The sequence below is a fragment of the Salminus brasiliensis genome, chromosome 3 (assembly GCF_030463535.1).
Source record: "Salminus brasiliensis chromosome 3, fSalBra1.hap2, whole genome shotgun sequence".
NCBI lineage: Eukaryota > Metazoa > Chordata > Actinopteri > Characiformes > Bryconidae > Salminus > Salminus brasiliensis.
The window spans coordinates 36045654-36069179 of record NC_132880.1 but is presented as its reverse complement, the minus strand read 5'-3'; the positions used below and the strand labels follow the sequence as shown (position 1 = coordinate 36069179).

At 41.0% G+C, this 23526-nt stretch overlaps 2 protein-coding genes across 7 annotated transcripts in view; both read right to left on the bottom strand.

Moving 5' to 3' along the window:
- The window catches only part of znf704 (zinc finger protein 704), a 33564-nt gene extending 20575 nt beyond the window's left edge, over positions 1-12989 (bottom strand). For 2 of the 3 annotated variants that reach the window (XM_072676004.1, XM_072676006.1), the window contains exons 1-2: positions 12027-12989; positions 8110-8342 (exon numbers count right to left, since the gene is read on the bottom strand). In XM_072676004.1, the coding sequence (XP_072532105.1) occupies positions 8110-8342; positions 12027-12284 (491 nt within the window). In that variant the 5' untranslated portion in view covers positions 12285-12989. The remainder of the gene's footprint in view (positions 1-8109; positions 8343-12026) is intronic. The other variant, XM_072676005.1, reaches the window with a different exon arrangement.
- Positions 12990-14953: 1964 nt separating this feature from the next.
- pag1 (phosphoprotein membrane anchor with glycosphingolipid microdomains 1) overlaps positions 14954-23526 on the bottom strand; it is a 56080-nt gene continuing 47507 nt past the window's right edge. For all 4 annotated transcript variants that reach the window (XM_072676003.1, XM_072676000.1, XM_072676001.1 and 1 more), the window contains 2 exons: positions 17334-17393; positions 14954-17182 (listed from right to left, as the gene is read on the bottom strand). In XM_072676003.1, the coding sequence (XP_072532104.1) occupies positions 16868-17182; positions 17334-17393 (375 nt within the window). In that variant the 3' untranslated portion in view covers positions 14954-16867. The remainder of the gene's footprint in view (positions 17183-17333; positions 17394-23526) is intronic.

The window sequence follows — 23526 nt, the reverse complement described above, 5'->3', positions numbered from 1 at the left end:
CGACCTTCAACAGACAGAGCTGGGACATTACGGCTTCTATCAAAAAACATCATATTTGCATCGCCCTAAGCCATAGATCCTGGCAAAGCTCCTGTCCCTTGAACATTTACTTACAAGATAAGAGCACAAACAGGTTATTTCGTGTGCAAGGGATGTTATGGTGAGCTCCTCTGGCCTAATGCTTCACACACCCTACACAAAGAGGCCTTCAGGGCACAGTAAAGATGGCAGGAGGACCGTTAGTGGTGAAGAGTTGCTTGTGATTAGAACGACAAAGCAACTCTGTTTCCATCCAGTGGACATCAACATATGATTCATTTGCCATCGTTAGAGGAACCTACTCCTCCCCCTCTAAGCCTAAGCACAGGCAATAACAGCAGAACACTGAGATCTATTTACTGCAGTTGCTTGAGGTTTCGCTGGACCTGATGTGTTCCATGTGAAAGAGAATGCCACATTACTGTATGTGTGAGACAGAGAGCACACTTATGCTCATGATAGGTAACAATAAATAGTACAGTCCCTGTAATTTACATCATTCACATCACTTGATCTGCCATCTTAACCAAAAAGAAAGTAAATGAGTCTGAATGAGTCAAAGTGAATGAGTCAAAACAAAGCCATTGCACCACATAATCAACCAGACATACAACAACAACTACAACTCGTCAACTGATGGCTTGTGTGTCTACACAGATGGTAATCAGTAGCAGATGCACTGGTCAAGGAGCAGCCAGTAGGCTGTGTTCCTCCTCAGCATCCTTATGTAAATGGGAGTGGGAGACGCGGCGCTGCACAATGCTCTGCACAGGGGAAGACTAACGTCTCTCCTGCAGAGCAGAAAAACGTGAGCCGAGAGACAAAGGGAGAGAGGGAGAAAGAGCGAAAAAGAGAGACGGGAGGGGGAGCGAGGGGGCTCTACCCAGCTGAAAAGAGAGAGAGAGGTTAGTAGGTAGGGAAAGGGAGAGACAGAGAGAGAGAGGGGGGGAGGGAGGGGTGGTCTGGAGCTTTCATTGTCTCCAAGCGCCGGCACAAGAGTTGTTTTGATGGCCACAGCATCTTGCCCACCTTTATGAGACAGATATCGACCTGCATGGGGGAGGCACTGAGACGGACACTCAGTCTCTGAGGGGTTTGGCCCCATTTTCAACACAGCATAACCACTCACCTGGCACCTGGCATCTTTCTCACTGCAATTAATTTGTAACTAAAGTAGAGGAATTAATACCCCAGTGTTTGGGTTGTACAGAATATGAACAGGAAGAATATGAATGCGTGTGAACGTGAACAAGAAAAAACTGTAAAAAAAGATTTCTGGTCTACACAGAGAAACAGAGAATTAGGTATGGTATGTGTGTGTGTGCAGAGAAGAAAAAGACAGACAACTACACAAAGGTGACAGTGAGATGTCAACACAGCTGTCAGACACATAATCACCAGAGTGTCACAGCAGAATGCATGACAAGCAAAATAAAAAGAATAGGTTAAAAAGAAAGGAAAATGGCAAAACAAGAGAGTGGAGCCAGTCAGTGATGCCATGTTTCTTGTCACATTTTGCTGTGAGGTAATGCCAAAACTGTTAACCCTCTTTCACTGCTCCTTTGGTTACATGCGCCATCAACTGGCACACAACTGCCCTCCACACAGAGAGGAGGCAATTCTGCGGTCTGGCAGAGTGCACAGTGCACTCCTTCCAAGCAGAGCAAAGTTCAGCGTGTGTATGAGAGCCACCCCCCCCAAACACAAATGCTGCTGCTGCTGCTGCTGCTGTTGCTCCTCTCACGTGACTGCTCCATTGTTTACTTCAGTGAGGAGCTACAGCTACAGGCGGCTCTAAGAAGACTACACATTCTGTGGAGAAGAAAAACACAAGGTGTCCCATACGTCCCCTAAAGGGGGGTAGAGGGGAGACTGTACCAGCTGTCACCACCAAAGAAACAGCCTGCAGAATAGAAGCTCCACCACACTGAGCATTTCCTCTCTGAAGCTGTTCAGAGGTAAAAAAATAAAATAAATAAATAAATAAATAAACGAGAGGATCAGCAGAAGTGTGAGAATACAAGCTGCTCAGCGGGGATAGTAAAGCATTTTGACTCGTGCCTAAATGAGCCTTTAGCCTCTGCATTCCCATTCCCTGGCTCTTGGAGGAGATCTGCAGTCCAACTGTGTAAGGACAGTCAGAGCTGGTTACAAACACCAGGAGTGGGGACTTATAACTACCATTTAACTGTACACATATATGCAAAGGTCACTATCTGGGCCCAAGACAAACACATAACACATAACCAAGCCTACTTCATACACCATTTCTACATGGATCCTTTCAATAGAAGTGTTGTAATAAACAACAAGCTTTTCAGAGGTCATGAATGTATGTTTATTTAAAATAGTGGGCAGAAGCAGTCCTGTTTCAGTAATGCAGCACTGTGTGTGATAGGTTGAATAAACTGAACTCTGCATTATCTAAAGCTGATCTCCCCTGTTACCTGATTTCTGTGTTCCTTGCGTCAGTAAAATGGATAAATAATAGGAAGTTAAACAAAGGCATTGTACTCCACAGAGAACAATGCATGTAACCTATGCTAGTCACTGCTAACACTGGAAACATCAGGCATCATGGCAACATTCGGTGGTGTGTACATCTATTCATTCAATACCACTCTTACTGACCCTTTATCTCTCTCTCACATACACAGCGATTCCAAATGTTTGTGGACACCCTTTCGTATGAATGATTTCAGCTACTTGTAACCATCTCAGGTTACAATCCAAATGCACACACACACACAGAGTTTGTCTTGGGTAGTGGAGAAATATTGCTAACAGAATACAGAAGCCTAATGGCACCACAGCAATGCTTCAACATCTAATAGAAAGCATTTCCTGCACATTAGAGACAGTTACTCCAACAAAAGCAGGATGAAGAAACAATAAATGAGCAGTTGTCCAGTTGTCGAGCAAAGTTGAGTAAACACTTGCATCAGCCTACAGAGCTGATTCACTGATAACAATGTAATTTAATTCGAATACTCTGCAGTGATTTGTAGGTTCAGTCTATTTGTTATGCCTTTAAATATTTATACAAACTAAAACTTGTAAGAAATAAATGTTTTGAAAAGTTCTAGACGTTCTAAAGACTTCATCCAGAAAAACATAACTGAGCAAATTTGGCATATAAACAAAATTGGCATAAAAACATATTTGAGGATCTTGACCCCAAGCAAGTGAGAAATGGTATTTCGACACACAAGATAAGCAGCTTCCATTATAAACATTTCAGATTTGTGCAGGAAACACATCTGCATGGTTACGCAACACAAGCTAGAAATAGAGGGGGCAAAAGTAGAAACAAAAATGTTGAGTGGTTACTGCTGAATGCTATGCTACATTTAATGGCATTCTAGCAGACAGTTGTTTAGAGCAGTTGTTTTAGGCGTGTGCTCAAGGATAGTAACCTTGACATGAGCAAGTTATGCTATAAGCCTCCAGAAAGTGGTAATGCCAGTGGAGGTGTTTAAAATATGTTTTTAAATATACTGGTTTTAATAATGGAGCAGCATTACTCCATCTCAGAGGAAGAAATCTAGACAACATGCAGCGTATGCTCTGTGTGCATGGAGTGGAGCACTGATCTCTCTAAATATGATTATGATCACACTAACCAACTAGCTTCATGATCCTAATTAAACAAAGGCTTTGCACTCCATTGCAAATATACAGTGAAAAATGTATATGTAAGTGAAAAAGTAAAGTGTTTACATCCTTTCGTTTTCACGATGATGAAAATGGCTACATGGCTGCCTGGAGGAGGTGTGGTACTTAAACCAGTGTGCTGCTATTTGTGTGTTTGGACTCTTTGTACATAACATAACACTGTTCTGGTAAAATGTGAACTGTGTACTTAATCTAATGTTCATAACGTCATTGATGCTGACCTGTGTAAGATAAGAGGCATTCCAAAGGGCCTATACCGTGCCTCTGCATTTCTCACTGTCTCTATCTCATCCTGCAATACTATGATCAAAATTGATAAGAGCCACCCAAATTAAACTTAGAACAATTACGACAGTCACGCACAGGGAACTTAATTAGTACATTTCCATTTTAATTAATAAAGGCTGTCAACTTGACAGAGCTCAATAATTTGTGTTTCCAACTATACTGTCAAAATTGATGGGTATAATTAGAATCAATGAGAATGTTATATAGGTTCTGTTTTAATGGGACACACTCCAGCAGCTAGACATCATGCCAGCTTTCCTTTGCTCTTAACCAATGCTCTATCTGTGCTGTGACTTTTTCCATACAAGCAAGGTGAGACTACTTAACATATCCAAATATATATTTTTTTTTACCTTAAAAATGTAGGAATGTAAGAATGTAAAAATATATTTTTTAAGTGCAATTGTTTCAAAGCAGTAAGCTTGGCAAAGTTTCCTTTTTTATTAAGAGTATTTTAAATGGTATTTTCTATTTAATGCAATAATTTGTAATTATACATTTAACATATTACAATCATAACACTGGCTACAAAATTTCTCAGTTTGGTTTTAGTAATAGAGCAGCATTACTCCATCTCAGAGGAAGAAATCTAGACTATAAACTGACAATGTTTAACAACATGCAGCACATGCTCTATGTGCATGGAGGGGAGCACTGATCTCTCTAAATATGAAATTATGAAAAATTCTCAGTCAACCACAGGGAGATTAATCAAACACAATCCTTACATTCAAGTTTATTGTCCAAATTGTAATCTGTATGTATTTTTAGCAGCTTGCTTCTTGTTGAGCCAATCTGATATGAATTTCAAAAATATTTCAATTATGGTGTGATTCAGTGAAGTAAAAAAACAAACAAAAAAAAAAAACAAAAAAAAAACATTTTGTCCAATCTGATAAAAGGCCCGAGACTTGTGGGCTGCTGAGAAAAGTTTACTGTGAGTGAGCTGGAACGTGTCCAGCATCTGAGAACGGCAGGCTTTTGAAAAAGATGGCTTTTCAGATGCTAATCACATGGTCCTTAAAGTTGTGCTCCAAGCACAGTCCCATTTCGGAGGGAAATTATTTTCTTTGGCAGACACTGAGCTGCTCTTCTAAGAAACCACACTGTTCAATCGGAGCCTCCCCTTTCACTGTCCAATTCACACTCTGCTTTAACACTGTATGCCCACTATTGTGCCAGAAGAGAGAGAAAAAAGAAAAGGAAAAGGGAGAAACCTGTAAAAGAAAAGAGAGGAATAAAGTCATCACCATTATTAAAGGCCATATGCTTGTCTGAAAGGTTGTATGAAACCTGGTGTTTTGGTTCCATTCATTTCCTGAGCTCACTACGGTGCTGCTAAGCTCAATAAGAGTTTTTTGGGGGAGGGGGGGAAGCTCCCTATCCAGTATCTGATAATGTGACCATGCTTTGATACAGTGCCAAGCAATTACTGATGATGGTGTGCCAGTTCAAGTTTTAAGTTAACCTAACCTGAACCTAACTTAAATAAAAACACAAAAGAACACATTCAGTGGGTCAGACCAATTTGTAAATAAAGTGAAATGTGTGATCCATGTCTGCACAGCTGAAAAACTAAAGACATTTAATGGGGCCTTGAACTTGCAGAGAGCCTGCTGTTGTTCTTACTTCTCAATAACAAGCAGAGCATTTTTGGTACTTCCCCTAAACCATGCCTCACTTCCTCACGTTGCAATTAGTTGTCTAAAGGCTATTTGTCAATTTTTTAGAGCAGCAAAGGCACAAGTCAGATTGCTGGCTCTTGTTACAATTGGCCATTTCCTGCTTTTGGGAAAATACATAGGCATAAAAAGAATAGAAAAGGCCCACATCTGTTCCAGGACAAAGGTATCTGCAGATGTGGACTGCCTTGGGCAGATCAACACTGCACTCTTGCACACAGGAACAGTAAACCTCAACTGTGACCATATTCTAAGACACAGCAATTAAAAATAATCTTTTTTTATGCCTCTATAGGGAGGGCAGTCAAATGGAAAATAGGTCAGTCATCACAGTGTATTGATTTCTTTTTGTAAAGGCTGTCAGAATGCTTATGCTGAATTAGTGCAAACAAATATGATGACTAAAGCTATTCGGCTCAGTAATGAGAACCAAAACAGCTGACAAGTGAGTGATAGGTGCATCCCCACCTCTTCCCATTTCTGCAGGACTTCAGCCCTCCACTGGCACACATTCTTTTCCATTTTACGGTAATTGAACACACCTCGAGTGGCTACACACTGTAACCCACTGAGTTTAAAATGCTTCAGTATCTAGGTAACTGCTGTCTGCAATGCATCCCTAAGCTCAAGGGTGTGTGGTCTATTCTTTTTAATCACAATCTGAGAGGGCAAAGTGTGCCTAAATTCCTCGCGGTAATATTCTTCCAGGTTCTCAGCCAACCAACATTGTAATTTCTATCCTTTCTCCAATAAGGCAGACACTGTGGTTTCAAAACAACGGATCACAGTTTCAGATTAATGATAGTGTCATCCACCCTTGGGATTACTGCTTAGAATCAGACAAGACGAACTAGAAGCTAAATCTAATCTTTACATTCGTTGTGGGACTGTCACCATTCATTAATTCAAGTTGTGTTACTTCACACAAGACTCTAGAACCACAAAGGCTTTCCCACATATTGATCATTGCCCATGCAAACATATTTACAAACATAAATATATATATAAAACTATGCTTAGGGTTTTGGAAGCCTGACAATATTACTGTGGCCTCTAGTAGTTCTACCTCTGCAAGAACTGAAAGAAATTTGAAAAAGAAACACAAGAAAAACACACCACAGTACAATTACTCAATCTGTGTTTGTCTGATGCTTCCTGCCAGACGAAAGCCACAATAACCCATGTGGGAAATTACAGTTGGGATATGGTGCTGTAATTCATCCAAAACCATGTCTGAAAGACTACAACAGCTTCTGTACACATATTTTAGACAATTCTGCTGTCTAAACAAATTCAGCTCCTCACTGGTAAATTCTAGTTTCTCAGTAGAGTGAAAACTGGGAAGATTATGTATCTACCGGATACATTTAAAAAGCAAACACAGAGGAACACTTGATGCAAACACAGTACAGAACACAGAACCAGTGCGCCTATAGCAGATAGCGAACCCAAGGCAGAAAGTGAACTGTGTGTTTACTTGTTGTTTTAAACAACAAACAGATATTCAATCAGTGCTGGAGTCGACTGACAAAGATATGAGACCAATAGTCTATTTCTCTTACCAAAAGATCACAGAATATCAAAATAAAATAGTGAACTATTAAAGAATTTGAATATCCACCAATTGTCATATCAATTGGAGGTTTATACAAATGTGAGGAATGTTAAATGTGTGACAAACCTCTTGTTATAAAAGTTTGCCGAAGTGAAGGACATAAACAGCGTAAATGTGGACCATTAAACCTTTGAAGAGTCACATAACACTTTCACTGCACTCATGGTGCACCCCACAGACCACAACTAAAACCTGATGCAGACCTATGCCTTACGCATAACCTTCTGTAACTGGGTCAACCCTGATATTTCTTTGTTAATTTTTTCAAGATTTTTAACTAGTAGTGATTTTACTCCCAAATAATATTGTTGTAAAATAGAAAAATAGAAAAAGAAATATTTCTGACACAGTAGTGCCTACTTGGTGGATATTCTTTTAGGTACTAAAATACTCATCATAATACTAAAATAATATGTAAATATCAGATATTTTCCTTATTATGGCATTCATGACAACAACATGCCATTTTAAAAGCCTAGTTCAAACTTTTCTGAAAGAAAAAATTAATCATTATGGGAGTGATAGAAGAGACATCACTATCCCAAAAAAACAAAATGTACCCATGTACTCATGTAATTATGAACCGGAAGCTTCACCTAAACTAATCTTCCAACCAAATATGCATGCTGTGAATGACTTCAGTTCAAGATATGATGTGAAAAATTTGTAGTGATAAGAAAGTGTATCCTTATAAATCTAGGTATACACAGTTGAAAAATGGAGAAAAATAACAATACGTCCATTTACATGCATCAGCTTTACTTTCAATTTCTACCAGTGAGGGGCGCTGCTTCTGCAGTGCAATCCTACCTGGCATGGGGCACATCAATGCTGGAAGAGACCACTTTGCGTTTCTGCTCCAGAAGGGAGACGGAGCGGGTGTGGTCCTTCTCCTGGTCCAGTGCCCGGCCTGTCCGTTTATGCTCCACCACCCGAGGATCCTCCGCCCCCTCTGGGCTGAGAGATGCAACCTCGCCCTTCTGCATTCCAGCATTCTGGCCCTGCGCTGGCCCGTCCCGCTGACTGCCGTTACAGGAGCTCTGCTAAAGGAAAACACAGATGCGGCCCGCTGAGTGGAGGAAAACATCTTCCGTCTTCCCATGCAACAATTTATTTTTTCCTTCCTCTATAAACACTTTCACCCCTGAATGCAGGGACTGGCACTGTATTCTTGTTTACCTTTCTGGCAAGTACTCCTACAAACACAAATGAGAGACTACAGAGACACACGGCAACACATGCTTTGCTATCAGGCTGTTATTGTTTAATACTTGCTTCAAAGCTCACGGTGGAGCTACAAAATGGATGGAGATGTTTCTTTCCCCAGTTGGCAGACCTTTTTGTTTAGGGTTGAGGATGTGAGCAGATGTCTGCACTGTTGACAAAGAAAAATCCAATCCTTTTTCACTGCTGATTCTCCCATTGCACAAAAAAACACTGGTGGCCATGCTTATGCACAGATGAGCCTTGACTTTCCTCCTACACTCCTGCTCTTTTCTACTACACTGACTAAGCACATTGGACACACAGGGTACAACCATACTAAAGAGATGCATAACTCTGCATCCATTTGCAGCACCAAACACACCATTTAGGTCTTTATCTTTCATTAAACATGATGAGCTTGACTAGAGAAAAAGCAACACTATTATGACGGAAATGTAAAGACATGATTGCTCTATACAAAATATACTGAAAACCTCTTTACCCAAATGAAAAGCAATACTAAATATAGACCTCAAGCTATGCAGTTAGAGCAAGCGTGTTGCCATTAGAGACATTATTCTGGTTGTTCATATGTTTAACTAAAATAAACCAATTAGCTTCCAGAGAGTACGTATATTAAGTTAAATATTTCATGAAGACATAAAAGAAGAGCAGGTTCGGATCATTTTTCCTGAGCATAAGTTTTATTAAGTTTTCTCAAAACTGGCTGTGATGCTATGAACTGAAAAGTACAGTTCAAAAGTTCACATTTAAAATGAATGCATTAGTTTCTCTCTAGTGAGCTCTCTCTTTGTCTCTCTTTCTTTCTCACACACACACACACACACACACACACACACACACACACACACACACACACTTTGACTGGCAGACTAAAACACTTCCCTCCTTTCGGCTAGTGTTTAAAACAACTACAGTGAGGAACCCAATAAGAAGCACACTCAAAAATGATCAAATAAGCCCATGGCTCATAATTTAATTGTGTCAATCAATTCATAATCCAATGTGCACATCTGACAATTTTGTTTACCGACACAATTTGAAGGTTTTAATCAATTAAGCATATTTTGAACAGAATGAATTGGATTTGAATGTATGGTGCATACAGATCAGTGATCCATTATTCTATTAGATTAAACAAAAGAAAAACACCCCCCAGCTAGTGCACTACTTACACTGGATTACTGTACAGCAAGCAGTTCACATGCAGGGCTATTGCAGGGTGCTTCAAATTGGAGACCACTGGGAACACATTTAACACTGGTCAGTGATAGCTCTGATGCTCTGCTGCTAATTTGACCTCATTTGAAGTAGCACCTTAGACTAGTAATTACATGCTTATTTCTCTGGTCCAGTCATAAAATACCCAGTCTTTACCCAGGTTTACTGAGGAGTTATGTCTATAAAGACACTTCAGTAATCCTGGTAAACACCAGGAGAACATCTACTGCTTGCTTGTATTTGTTATTTATTAAGATCACTCATCTATTTTGGCCAAATCTAAGATGAGCCCTACTTCAAACGTAGGAGAGCTGATCTAGAATCCTCTTTTGTGACCATGAAAGTCATAAGTAAAGTTGGTGTAGTGTTGCAGTGACAGACTGAGACTACATTCACCTACCTGCTAAAACTGATTCAAATGTAAATCACTGTGGATAAGTGCATCAGCAAACTGCCATACATGTGAATGTTATAACTACAGAAAAATCTGGCCTGTAATTCAGGACTAAGACTACAACATACATTGTTTCAGCACAGACATCGCAGGACTTGCAATATCAATTTTTTTTGTGTACTTTTTTGAGGCTTGCCTCCAAATGAAAATACACACTTTTCTTATTTTCTCAGATTATATATACCCAATGTTGTGTATTTTACTCCAACACTATATACACAGAGTAATTATCATATAATATATAAATAATGTATTTTTAAATATCTCAATATATACATTATGAAAATTTTTTTTTAGCAATATACTTTTTTCCCCTCCAATGTCATGCAGTCCTACTTACGACTGTTTTGGCAATACCATGGCAGAACTACAGACTGTTAGTACCACCAGCATAAAGAAACACTTAAACTCATTATTGAATTAAACAACGGAAACAGAAACGAAAGGGGGGAAAAAGCCTGCCTTTGTCTTCAGGGCTCACATCTATCGACACTCAATGTAAAGCCCCTCCCCACAAAACAAGTCAACAAGTGGCATTCCCCTAAGCTGAAAGGGGCTCATTTAGGATTCCAGGCTCTTTGCCAGGACCACAGATTCAGTGTGCATGTCCATTTGAAGGACTTCATTTCACCAGCTCACCACGGCAGCTGCTCAGGGATGCTTTGCCCCACCTGAGAATCACATCCTCTACCACCTCCTCCCTTTGTACACTTCTTGCAGTGCAACTTTTTGGTTTTCAACTACAGGACAAGAAGGCAAGCCTGAATAAGGCAGTGCTTCTCTTCTCCTATTTCAAGGAAGTGCTTAATTATTAAATGGTGACTACAGTGTAAATATCTTCTGTTGTGCAGAGGAGCACAGATATATGGACTGAAACACATTTATTTAAGGTCAAACTTTGGCAGCATGCTTGAGCACTGCATGGAAAAAACACAGAAAACACAGAACATGCAGCTCCGCCAAACGTTTATTTTTATTATTTTATTGATATATATACACACACACATGTGTGTGTGTGTGTGTGTGTATATATATATATATATATATATATATATATATATATATATATATATATATACATATATATATTTATTTATTTATTTATTTATTTTTTGCAATCCTGAAACCATTGTTGGCCCTGCAAATAAACACAGGCTTGATGATGTGATGCTGTTTTTTTTACAGAGACTTCCTTGCTGAGCATCTTTGTTCTGATATTTGCAGAACAGCATGCTGCAACTTTACACTGAAACCAATTAGGTCATTAAAAGTCTTTGTTCAGCCATCGTCAGTTTCAGATTAAGTCTCATCCTACGCTGTTAACTGTGAAAATCACAACACACTGCAGTTTTGTAATGCATAGCATATTTGTTTTAATACAAACCGTCGACAAATTAAAGCTGATGTAATTGCAACGACTTAAACCCCAGTGCTGCATGAGCTCACAGCAGCGTTGTGCAATACAGAAAAGCATCAACAGCCGGCTTGGGAGAGAGAAGGACGGAGAGGATGAAGGTTGTTATGAACCAACACAGATACTAGACTGGCCAGAATGCTGCAGAGCGTGCTCGTTCATAACGGTCACCCACCCAATGAGCATCCAACACTAACAGCACGGAGCCCGTGATCACACTGAGCATTGCAGCACACTCTATCCCACGCATTCATAACGCATTATGAGCGTGCTCTGCTCCATGCACCGTAAACACTGCTCTCGCTGTTGTTCAGGTTGGGTGCAGTGGTGGCAGTGACCGATGCACACATGACAGGAGAGGGAAATGATGCAGGGAAAAACAAATGCAGACATGAACCGGCCACCACGCACCTTCAGGCTGGACTTCAGCGGTCCCTTGGCGGCCATCTGAGCGGAGCCGAGCGCGATGTCCTCCTCCGAGTACTCCCTCACGGTGCCGTCCTGCATCAGCACGGTATACACGCTGCACCGGTGGCCGCTCGAGGCGTCCCTGCTCTCCTGCTTGACGGCCTGCACTACCCCGGCGAGCGGCGCCGCGTGGCCGGCTGGAGCCGGTGCGTACACGCGACTACCTACGACGGAGCGCTTGACGAGGCGCCTGGCGTGCATGGCTCACGGACGCGGTGATGGGTGCATGAATGCGCGTCAAGTAAATAAATGTGAAAGTGAACGAATGAATGAAGGAGGGAAGGAAGGAAGGAAAACCCCGGAATGTCGAAGTCAGGACGATGAAAGCCGCAGCTGCGATCTGAGCGCGGAGCGAGCACGGGTCGATGGGATCATGTTGACGTTAGCTAGCCGCTGGACCGCTCCTTTCGTTGAGCGGAGGCGACCACAGGGGGAACGGCATACAGTATTTAACAAACCTGTTACGACACGTTTGGCTCAATTACCTCGACCACCGGCAACCGTTATCTTTCTTTTTCCGACCCTGTTTGTTTTCCTCGCCGTTCCCCTTCAGGCTTGCGAGCGCGGCGGAAAACACGGAACGGCACGGCGGCTTCGGACCGAGTGGGATGGGGTCATTTGTACGATAAAAATGCGCAGACTAGTCTTAGAAACGACGGTTTACCTCGTGAATTTAACTTTTACAACACCACCAATGAGTCTATTTGACGTCGGCCGTCGTGTAAAGCTCAAAATATATCACCCAAAAGCCAAATCTGCCCGACGCGGGAGAGAAAAAACCGCTCCGATCCGTACCGGCCGCTGCGCGAGCCGGAGCCTCTTGCCGGCGGTATGCTGCCTGTAAACATGTGCGCTCGCGCGGCACATAGATACGCGCCCTCATTGGCTGAGAGCGCACACGCCTTCGCGGGCTTTGCGGTCTGTCCACCCGTATTCCGACAAGCCTTGCTTACCGCGCTAGGATTGGATGGTAGTATCCGCTCCGAGCACTGCTATTGGCTAGAGCTTCGTATCCACACGCTGTCCACGGACTGTAAACGTGGACTACTAGCCAATCGTAGCGCAGTGGGCGGCACTTTCAGGAATACGGGTGCGGAAAGAAAATAACGCCGCATCTCAGTGTCAGTTTCCCTCCCAACACACTGTAATGGAAGGCTGAAAGGGAGCTCCATTCAAAACAATGACGCAAGGCCGGAGAAGAGAAAAGCCGAGGAGGGAGGGCGGAACGAGTACTGAATGTGTTTGTCCTCCACTCGACTAAAGCGCTTGGCGACGGCGAGACGATAGTCCGTGACCTGTGGCCGCGGGGGAAGGGCATGAGTAGAGCCAAGGTGCTGAAAATCACTGTTTTCTGTGGTAAATATTAATTTGTGAATTCGTTCTTTTTTTATTTCAGTGTGAGCAGTTGCAAAAATGTCCCCTCCAATCTGCCTGCAGCAATGCTTCAAGGTATACTGTAATGGTGGAAGTGGTCTGTACAGACACACACACACACACACACACACACACACACACACACAGATATATGATATACAATTTTACCCACACAGTCACAGACGTCATGGTATAGAGGGTGTTCACTATAGAGGTTAACTGGGCCACCACTGTTATGCCCCTGGGATACACTCAATTTGCGAGAAGTCATTCTCAATACACCTTCACTACGGCGGATCTATATGGTTAGGAGTCACCTGTCCTTTTAGAGGGAAGGGTACTGCAAATCAAAACAAAGAATCAGACTCTGGCTCATCACTTTTATACTAAGGTGAAATATTTCTATACCGATGGGAGGGGTATCTGTCAATGCTCCCATCTACAGAGAGCATGAAATGAAAACAATGAGTATGAAAAAGATATTAATAATCTATACTATTCTATAGCACTCACAGTCACCATATCTCAACCAGTTGGAACATCTATAGGCTATTTGTGGATGGTTGTCAATCCTGTACAGTTCCACAGACTTATAGAATCTATACCAAGGTACATTGAAGCAGTTATTGTGGCTTGTGGTGGCCCAACACCTTACTAAGATGCTTAGTAAATTTCCTGGAAAGGGATTAATACTAGTTGTGGACTGTACCTTTGTTTTAATGGAACATTGTTATATGCAATGCTGTGTAGTCCAGCACTAAGTTTAATCCTAGTTGTTTTCTATGATCTGACATTACCACCATTCTATACAGTACTGTGCAAAGGATTTCAGCACCCCAAAATGTAAGTGTTTATTTGTTCAGTAAAACACACACATATATATATATATATATATATATATATATATATATATATATATATATATAAACACATATTTATATACACATATATATATATATATATATATATAAATACAAAAACATTCATACATAAAATAGTGGTTTTACATCACCATATTTAATAAAGCATTCCCAAATGCAGTCTAGTATTATTTATAGTGATCATCGAACACCTGGTGTGGTAAATCAGTGCTTAATGATGTTAAATCAGGTGAGCTGCTGAGGGAATGGAGCATATCCACATGTTGTCTGGAGGGGGGGGGGGGGCGTCCAGGAGAAATCTGGAATTAAGCTTAATTCTTCAAACTAAGATTTCTACAGAAATAGACATTTCTGTTACTTTTAACTGCATTTTTGTTTACTTGAATCTGTTTTAATGTGAGCTGGAGCTGGAGGGAAAACCCCTCTTATTATATCATATTGCTGATGTAATTGGTTTCATATAAAATGCTTTGGTGCCTAAAACTGTATTGTATATAGGAATTAAAGGACATGGGGTTAATTATCTTTATATGGAATACAGCCTTTTCCAATTCATTCATTATTTTTGGTGATGCTGTGGATGTGGTTGTAACAAAAAATGATGCAAAAACTATGTTATTAGTCCAGCAAAACTGCAGTATTTAATTTGGCAAGTGACACTTTAAAAAGAGTATGATCATATAAACAAATGCAATCATATTTATTTACAAATAAAATACACTGAATTCACTCCGAAGTAAAATCAAAAGATACCAATGTTGTATGATATTAAATAATCAAAGTACCCTCACAATACAGAACTTGTACCAAGAAAATGTACCATTATCGCAGAATCAACACAGACAACGTTGAATTTTCACCAAAGGGACTCAAGCTATAGTCACCCATATCTGCAAACCACACTTCAAGCATTGATCTCTTACAGAGTAACAGCCAAGCAGTGGCTCTAGGAGTCGTCCTTTCTTTTTTGTTTGTTTGTTTTTTTACATGAACACAAAACTTGCAGAATTTCCTTCGGACAACCACAGCGCACCCAAAAACAACACTCAAGCTTCTGTGCTTTATAAGCCATCAGAAAGCAAACTATATAAACACACTAAAACTTTCATTAAGGGAGGGCAAAGTAATAAAATGTAAAAAACATACTATATGTTAAATTGATCAATAAAGTTATAAGTATTTACAATCTCGATTGGCATGTAAATAACATGCAGTGTCTGTGTGCGGCGTCTTTTTTGGATTAAACTGGCTCTCATGAGAAAAAGCGCTTCATATTTGATTTGTGTACATGAGGCATGCGCTACGTGACAGTACCATGGAGCTTCTTTTGTGCTTTACTACATTGTGACTGTGTACCAACTACAGGAAACCCAATGGTCTCGAAAGAAAGGATTTGATACGCTCAGCCAATACTGCGGCATTAATAAACAATTCAATTGGACACACAACACACATTAAACAGTTACTTTGAGCGCAATTTCAAAATGTACTCAACAAATGATCACCAATAATTTATGAAGAGCCTGCAGAAGTTTAGAACGTCAGTAATAGATATGGTTTTACCATGATTATCATTCTTATGATTATCAGCCTGATGCAGAAGTGTAGCAGGACTACATGTACCATAAGAGGTGATTTGATCTGCACCGTGAACTCCATGGAATCGACACTGGTTGTGTCTGAGAAACTGCACAACCATGGAAGATTTATTTTTTGTTTTTCTTTTCCGATATGTGCTCTGCATTTTTACATGCCGCTTGATCTCTTTGATTCCCGAAGCGGTGAATGAGTGAAGCGGATGCTGTTTTGCTTGTGCGGCTGCGTTGCCCGCTGCGTGTGCCTGCTCTCGGGGGTGAGCCAAGGGCACGGTGGCCGTCTGTTAGCCCTGCACCTCGCTCAGCGGCACAACACGGCTCCCAGCAAAGTCCACCTCCAGCAGAGCGCACTTACTTGTACACAATGCATGAATAAAACATCATAGCGAGAGCACTGCGGTGCCACCTCCATTTGCGGTACCCAGAGTATTCACATAAGCTTCATACCCTATTATTCTTTAGGAGTGTGGCACCAGAAAAAAAACAACAAAAACAACAACTTCATTTTATATTCATAAATATCCTCAAAAATGATAACCACAGAGGTTATAATGAGAGGACGTGTCTTTTAAAAGTAAATAAGTGCCACGGCACATCTGGAAGTCAAACAGCTTACAATTGCACAATGAACAAAGTCATGCACTGAATTCTCTTGATCGTTTCCACTTACATCAACTCCATTAAAATCAGGTAAATTCCTGTGGAAACTGAATCGATTCGATGCAGTGCATCACTTTTTCCTGTGGCACAGTGAAAATAACAAATGTGGCACCATGCCAGAAGACTTTGCGGTGTGTTGTCATGCTAGTAGAGTAGATAGTGCCAAACTGAGTTGGTATGAGTCAGCACCTCATTCCTAAATATCACTCAGATAAGCTGCTGATGCAGTGCTGCACAAGTCCATAGGCATTTGCAGACCCACTCTGTGGGTCAGTCAGAGGCGGGAAGTCTCCCTGTTTAGGCCCAGCTCTCCAACGGTCTCATAGTCAGGCTCCACTTCCCCGTTCCCCTGCTGGCCCTCCTCCACAGTCTTTGGGATCTTAATGGTCTCGTATCCAGGGTCTTGGTTCTCCATGGACTCCACTTGGGGCTGCTCGCTAGGAGGCGATGGGAACACATCCCGCACGGTCGCATACAGGTCGCTGGAAGTCGACTCTGGCATCAGTCCCCTAAGTTCTCCAATGCTGCTGTAGTCGTGTTCCTTTTCCTCCACCGTCGGCTTTACTACCGTGGAGTACACAGCCGATAACTGCAGGCAAGAAGGTACAGGAGATCATTTCTTTGGTGTTCTCCCTCTAATTGAATTCCTTAAAACTACACAGACTTTCTTGTGAATTAGTTTCATCTTAGTCACCGAAGAATCTCAAATGCAAAACAAGTCTGCTGAGAAAGAATCTTACCTCCACAGCTGGAGTGACACCGTTCTGTGGTTCTGGAGGACTCGACAATGGGGAGTGTAACTGTAACACAGTAAAACATGAGCTTCAACTGTGCAATTTTAACCGTGTATAACCCTATAGCCTATAGGTTATATTTACTCAATTTACATTATACAACTGTTTTAATGTAATCACATATATATACATAATTACATTTAACAGAATAAAGATGAATTACATTTACACATAAAATCCAAAAATATGAAGATTAATGTGAAGAGAGTATAATTCACACTTTTCACACTCTCTGACTTTCACTGCTCATTTTAATGAGCCAAGTGCGATTACAAAATGTGTTTAGTGAAATGTAATGTCACATTTTGTTGCCATCCCGCAGCAACTTTGTTCCAATATAGCTTTACAGGAGAAGGGAAAAAAACTTTTACTTTACTGGGAGTCAGGGTAAAATGATTTTATTCCAAGCCATTTTAAGCATTTTACATTTAAATGTACAGCATTTAGCACTCTTATGCATAACATCTTATAAAAGTGCTTAATTATTCACTCAGAATGTCAAGACTTTGCGTTGACAGAGCTACTAGAGATAGCTACCAGCTAGATATAGAGATCATTTTTGATCCATGACCCTGCCCATTCATGGAAATTCGTCATGAAAATTTGACACAAGGTAAAAAGAACAACTGCCAGATTAATTTTACACGTAATTTATCACTACTTTGATAATATGAAGTTACATTATGTTAAGCTATATTATGATTATTATATTATGATATGATTATTTATGCACACCTAAGCAGTAGAACAGTCTTATGCGGTGGTTCAGTGACTTTTATCAATAATTTATAAATAGTTCTGATCAGAGGAGGATGGGTCTGGTCCCCCCCTTGTCAGTCTTGTTTCCTCCCAAGGTCTCTTCCTCGGAGGGAGTTTTTCCTTGCCATTGTCGCCTTTTCATGACTTTTTATGTTGTTGATTTCTTGTCTTTTTACTTATTACTGATTCTGTAATTTGCTTTGTGGCAGCCGAACATCCCAAACTATTCATGGTTTTTGAGGTTTTAGTCAGATTTTATCAGTGAATTAAATTATGTTTCAATAATTGTCAATGTCAATTTCCAGTATTTTGGTATCTCCTCATTCATAAAGATGGTGCCTGGTCTTGTGTTACAGGAAATGACAGCATAGTGGCATTGCAAAGATAGCCGCCAGGTGAGCAGTTTTTTTTATACAGACTTTGGTTCAGCTTAGCCTTCTTAACTGTTGTCAATACATCAGCGGAGTGATACAGTTTTAGTGTGAAAAAGCCGTGCTGTTATCACAAATGTCAGCAAGATTAGAAAGATTCTCAACCAATCAGATTTTAAGATAAAGACTAACTGCCATATAATTTGTAATATCAAATATTATTGTAAATTGTAAAATATCAAATATTAAACTCTAATTTTTGGCAACAGTTATGTTGTGTATTATTAATAAGGGGTACTGATTTGTGAGTTCATTAGGAAACTAAGTCCTATAGTTAATCAATAATGAACACCTTGGTTGCCCAGGAGCAATATCAATCTTTGAGGCAGTGATGGCCCCATCAGGAAGCGCAAAGTTAAAGTCTACTTGGCTGTAAATGTGCCGAGATTAATGTTAACTGCGCGGGCCTGATACGAAAATGCTAAATTCGATTTGTATGAAGAAGTGGTGAAGAGGTCGTTTCTGAGATTAAGTCTGCGTCGCCTCTGTGAACTTGAAAGTGTGTTTGCAGAGATACAAATTAGTCAGAGTGCACAGGCTCAGAGATGTGCTTTGATACTGGTTTAATTAGCGGAGCAATTAATTTAATAGCCTTTGAGCCCACTGGTGTGGCTCCACCAAGACAGTTTCACCAACAAACTCCTTTAACAGCGCAGCTTATCCCCTAATTCACTCCGTCCAGCCTACTGTATTAATTAAAGTGCTTGTTCAATTGATTTACTAGCATAAAAAGTGTGCGTTCGTAGGCATGGCTCAAAAGCCAGTGCCTGGCTGTGTCAAAGGGGCGTACGAGAGAGTGATGACACACAGGACATTAAGAATGACAGGCTGCTGATGGAGGGCACTTGCTGAGGGGCCACGGCCTGGAATGCTGCGTTCAATCGCGTCAGCTAATGAAGAGAAGCCCCTAATTTCACACTGATATGAATGCATACTCAAATCCTCAAGGAGAGCGAGGTCTTCTTTGACGCTGAAAGCCTTTCCCTTTAGCAACACACTGCAGCGTTGACATGCTGACACGAACAATTTATCTTCAAGTGCCACCCTCAGTCCATCACAGCAGCAGCAGGATGATAGAGGGGCTCCTGGCTCCGCTCTACACCGCAGCATGCAACCTGTCGTCCTCATCAGCTCACAAACTCACTCCATTTCTGATTTAACCCTTTGAATGGCTCATACTCTCATGAACCGCATAACACAGATGTTAGTTTCATAGTAATTTCAAGGCAATTTCTGATTTCCTGTGAGCAGGATCTGCAAGTACTGTCACTGCCCAAGGGTTGGTCATGTTAACTTCCCAGATAAGTAATTGGCTAGTGTCTGATCACATATAACCAGCTGTTTCTATTACTATCTACAGTATTCTATTCCTAGACATTAGCAAGTATTTTACTTAGATTAACTAATTAAATGAGTAATATTAATTCATTTAACAATAAAGGGAATGGGAAATTAGACTGGTGAGAGTATCTAATGCCCAGCTAGTATGAGAGTTCCTGAAGATTTTCACTAGGTCACACTTGATATCTGTCTTTTCAGAAAACAAAATAGAGACTTCCTTCTCAGTGTCGACTACCTGTTGAGCAGAACCTCATTAAAATGTTCTCCAACTGGCAAACCACACCACCGTACACATCTCATATACAGGCATACATAACGGAACACAGTTATGAACTTAATGTAAACATGTTACCCTGTGTGTGTGTGTGTGTGTGTGTGTATGTGTGTGTGTGTATGTATGTGTGTGTGTGTGTGTGTGTGAACATGCGTGCATTGTAGTGCACATGCTGTGACTGTGTATGTGTGTGTCCCGCAGCTACCTGACAGGGCCTCTCATGCAAACACAGACACACTCCGGCGTCTCATTCATCAATAAGGTGAGCTGTCAAGCAGACAGTGGGCAGCTGGAACCTCCAGCGCTCAACATCCGCACACACACACACACACACACACACACACACACACACACACACACACAGCTTACTGTAGTGCATGTGTTAGCAACTTCACACACACCGCTGACAAGAGTAGACTCCCAGTCAGCCACATGCCCACCTCTCTGGGGTGGCTGAATAATTTATGTTCGTACCTGTTTTACTCCTAATTAATCATTCCCTTATTCTGTTTATTTACAGTATGTCCTGTGTTGCTATGACTGGCATGAATGTACTTGGTTAAGGCATAGTGTCTACCAGAGTATGCTGATGCTGTACACTACTCACTAACTACTATAAAAATAATAGGCAACATGATCATTAGAAGTGTAAATATCTGACACAAAAAAGAGGAAAAAAAGAAGAAAAAAAACATTTGGAAGTCGATGTAAAAAAAAATTATTCCTTTAACTTAAGTCATTTTGGAGCATTTTTTAACTGAGCCATTTGTCATGAAATGTTGACACAACTACCAAATTCTAATTATGTCAAAAAGTGAAACATATATGGTTTTGAATTGGTATTTTTGCTCCTGGGCGCCCCCTTACAGTTGTGGAGTATACACTACAAGCTGAGAGATACAGACCTGTTACTGAAAGTGAAAGAAGCATGTGGACTGAGGCGGTAGAGTAATCTTATAGGACTTTACACAAAATATGAGTTGAATATCGCAGCATTATGCAGTTCAAGCAAGAGATCTGGAGCTGCTCCAGCAAAATTACAAAATGCAGTTAGCAGCATTGCGATCCCAGAGTGGCAATGACGGAGACTCCCTTCTCCCTATTATAAGTCAGTGCAGCATTAAAATTATTTTGAAGCTGTTAGTTTACAGTAGAGCTTTGCTTGAAATACAGCAGCTCTACATTGTTGCGAACAAAGACCCTGTACTAGTTGAGTGGCAAGGACAGAGTCTGACATACCATTCATTCTTCTGCTCTGTACATGTACCGTCTGCACATTATTTATTCTTTCTGGCAGATAATAATCTCTGTCTGTCTGCTGATAATTTGAGCCATTCAAGTTCTTTATGTAACCACTTTACACAATAATTCTAAACTAATATATATATATATATGGGGGGCAGTGTGTGATATTTTGCTTTCCTATAAATGAACCTCGAGGTCCACTACACAGTGTTACACCTGTGTAGAATTTAAGTATTGACAACTCTTCAGATTTATATTAGAGGCAAGCATAGATAGTAATTATATGACTATTTCATAAAAATGTCAATTCTAGAGAAAAACTAGATTTGGACCACTATAACATAATAATTATGCAGATAATCTGATGATCTACACTTGATCTACATGTGCATTTGTTGACAAGCTGAAGGATACCAAAGAGAGACGGTAGAGTAATCTTACAGGATTATACACAAATATGAGTTGAATATCGCAGCATTATGCAGTTCAAGCAAGAGTACTTGTAATATACAAAACAAACAAAGGGAGCGAGCCAGGCCATTAACAGGTATAAGGAATCACAGATGCGGTACAGCTCCAAATGAGCTGGACAGCATCTGGCTATGCGAGATTAATACATACCGAACACACAAACATGCACGGTGTGACTGATAAGACAAATCACCACTGCTCAGTACACACACACACACTCATGCAGAGCTGAGGTGCATATGAAGCAGTTGGGGTTGACCCTAAACCAAGCCCAGGCCATATGGGTGTTGGGGGAGGTAAAAACCACGAGTGGGAGGCACCATAAAAAGTGCTGACGTTACTTTACATTACACATGGGGGGGGGGATGCAGGTGCCCCTGCAAAGCATTTGGCGGGCAAACCTGGCTGCCATACACTCCGAACCTTCATTACTTACTAGCTAATTGGCTGGAGGTGCGAAGACAAAGAGAACAGCGAGTATGAGAGGGAGACAAAGAAAAGAGCCGTGCTGCTCTGGTGCCAGTAGCGAATGCGGTGTGTGTGTGTGTGTGTGTGTGAAGTGAATGTGTCATGTGGAGCTCACAGTGGGAGCGATGCGCAGTAGGAGCTGTCCACGCTCCTCCACAGATGGCTTCATTTGTATGCTGCGGCCGTGCTCGCAGTGCAGCCACCCAGAGCACGCCACCTTAAAAGATCATAATTAAGCTGGAGTCGCCCGCTATTGTTCTCTCCTGCATCTAACTTTAGCGCTCACCGCTGCAAATGAGCAACAGGGAGTCAACCTAGGAGACCCTTACTCTCCAATAATAAAATAATGGTGCCTCAAATGACTCTCTGAGCAATGCCATAGAGGAACCACTTGTGGTTTCAGAAAGGAACTTGATGTAAAGGTTCTTCACCAATTTAAAGGTTCCTCTTTCTCACACATCTACATTATAAAATTATTTCTCCTGTGGCATCACTCAAAGAACCATTTAAAGCACCTTTATTTCTAAGAGTCTTCAAGTACTGCCTTAGATTTCATGGTGAGAACCACACTCTTCATTCGCTTTGATGGAGCACCTCAGTGTGTTTGATCCTAAGGTTGCAGCAATTAGTAATAAGAGCTATACACTGCATGGAGTGTGGGGAGCAATATAGCTTTGATGGTGTTTCACTGCACCATTAGAGAGAACATCACTTGTTGCACAAACAGAATTTTGAACGATGGCTGCAGCAAACAGAGAGGAACCCAAAAATGCAAGACCTAGAAGGTCTGAAGAGGCCACAGGGTGGTACAGTACAGCATATTTGGTGTCTTGCAAAAACCTTCTGTCTCCATTTTTGCTGTTTTTCACTTTTGGACATAACATGTATCTGGCAATTGTTCTTTACTGATAAATGGACCAATAGAAATGCTCCAAAATCTGACATATTTTAATAAAATATTTGGAATTACATTCCAAAAATTAAGAGTTTAGCTTAAGTACTCAGTGTCTCACTATCTACTCTTGGTGTTCTTGCCCATGTGGTGAATTGAACCTCAGTTTGACAGGTGAAGGACAATGGTGTTATCCACTACTCTATATTATACAGACTTAAAGACTTCCTGGTTATTGCATGTCCCTCTTTCTTTCCT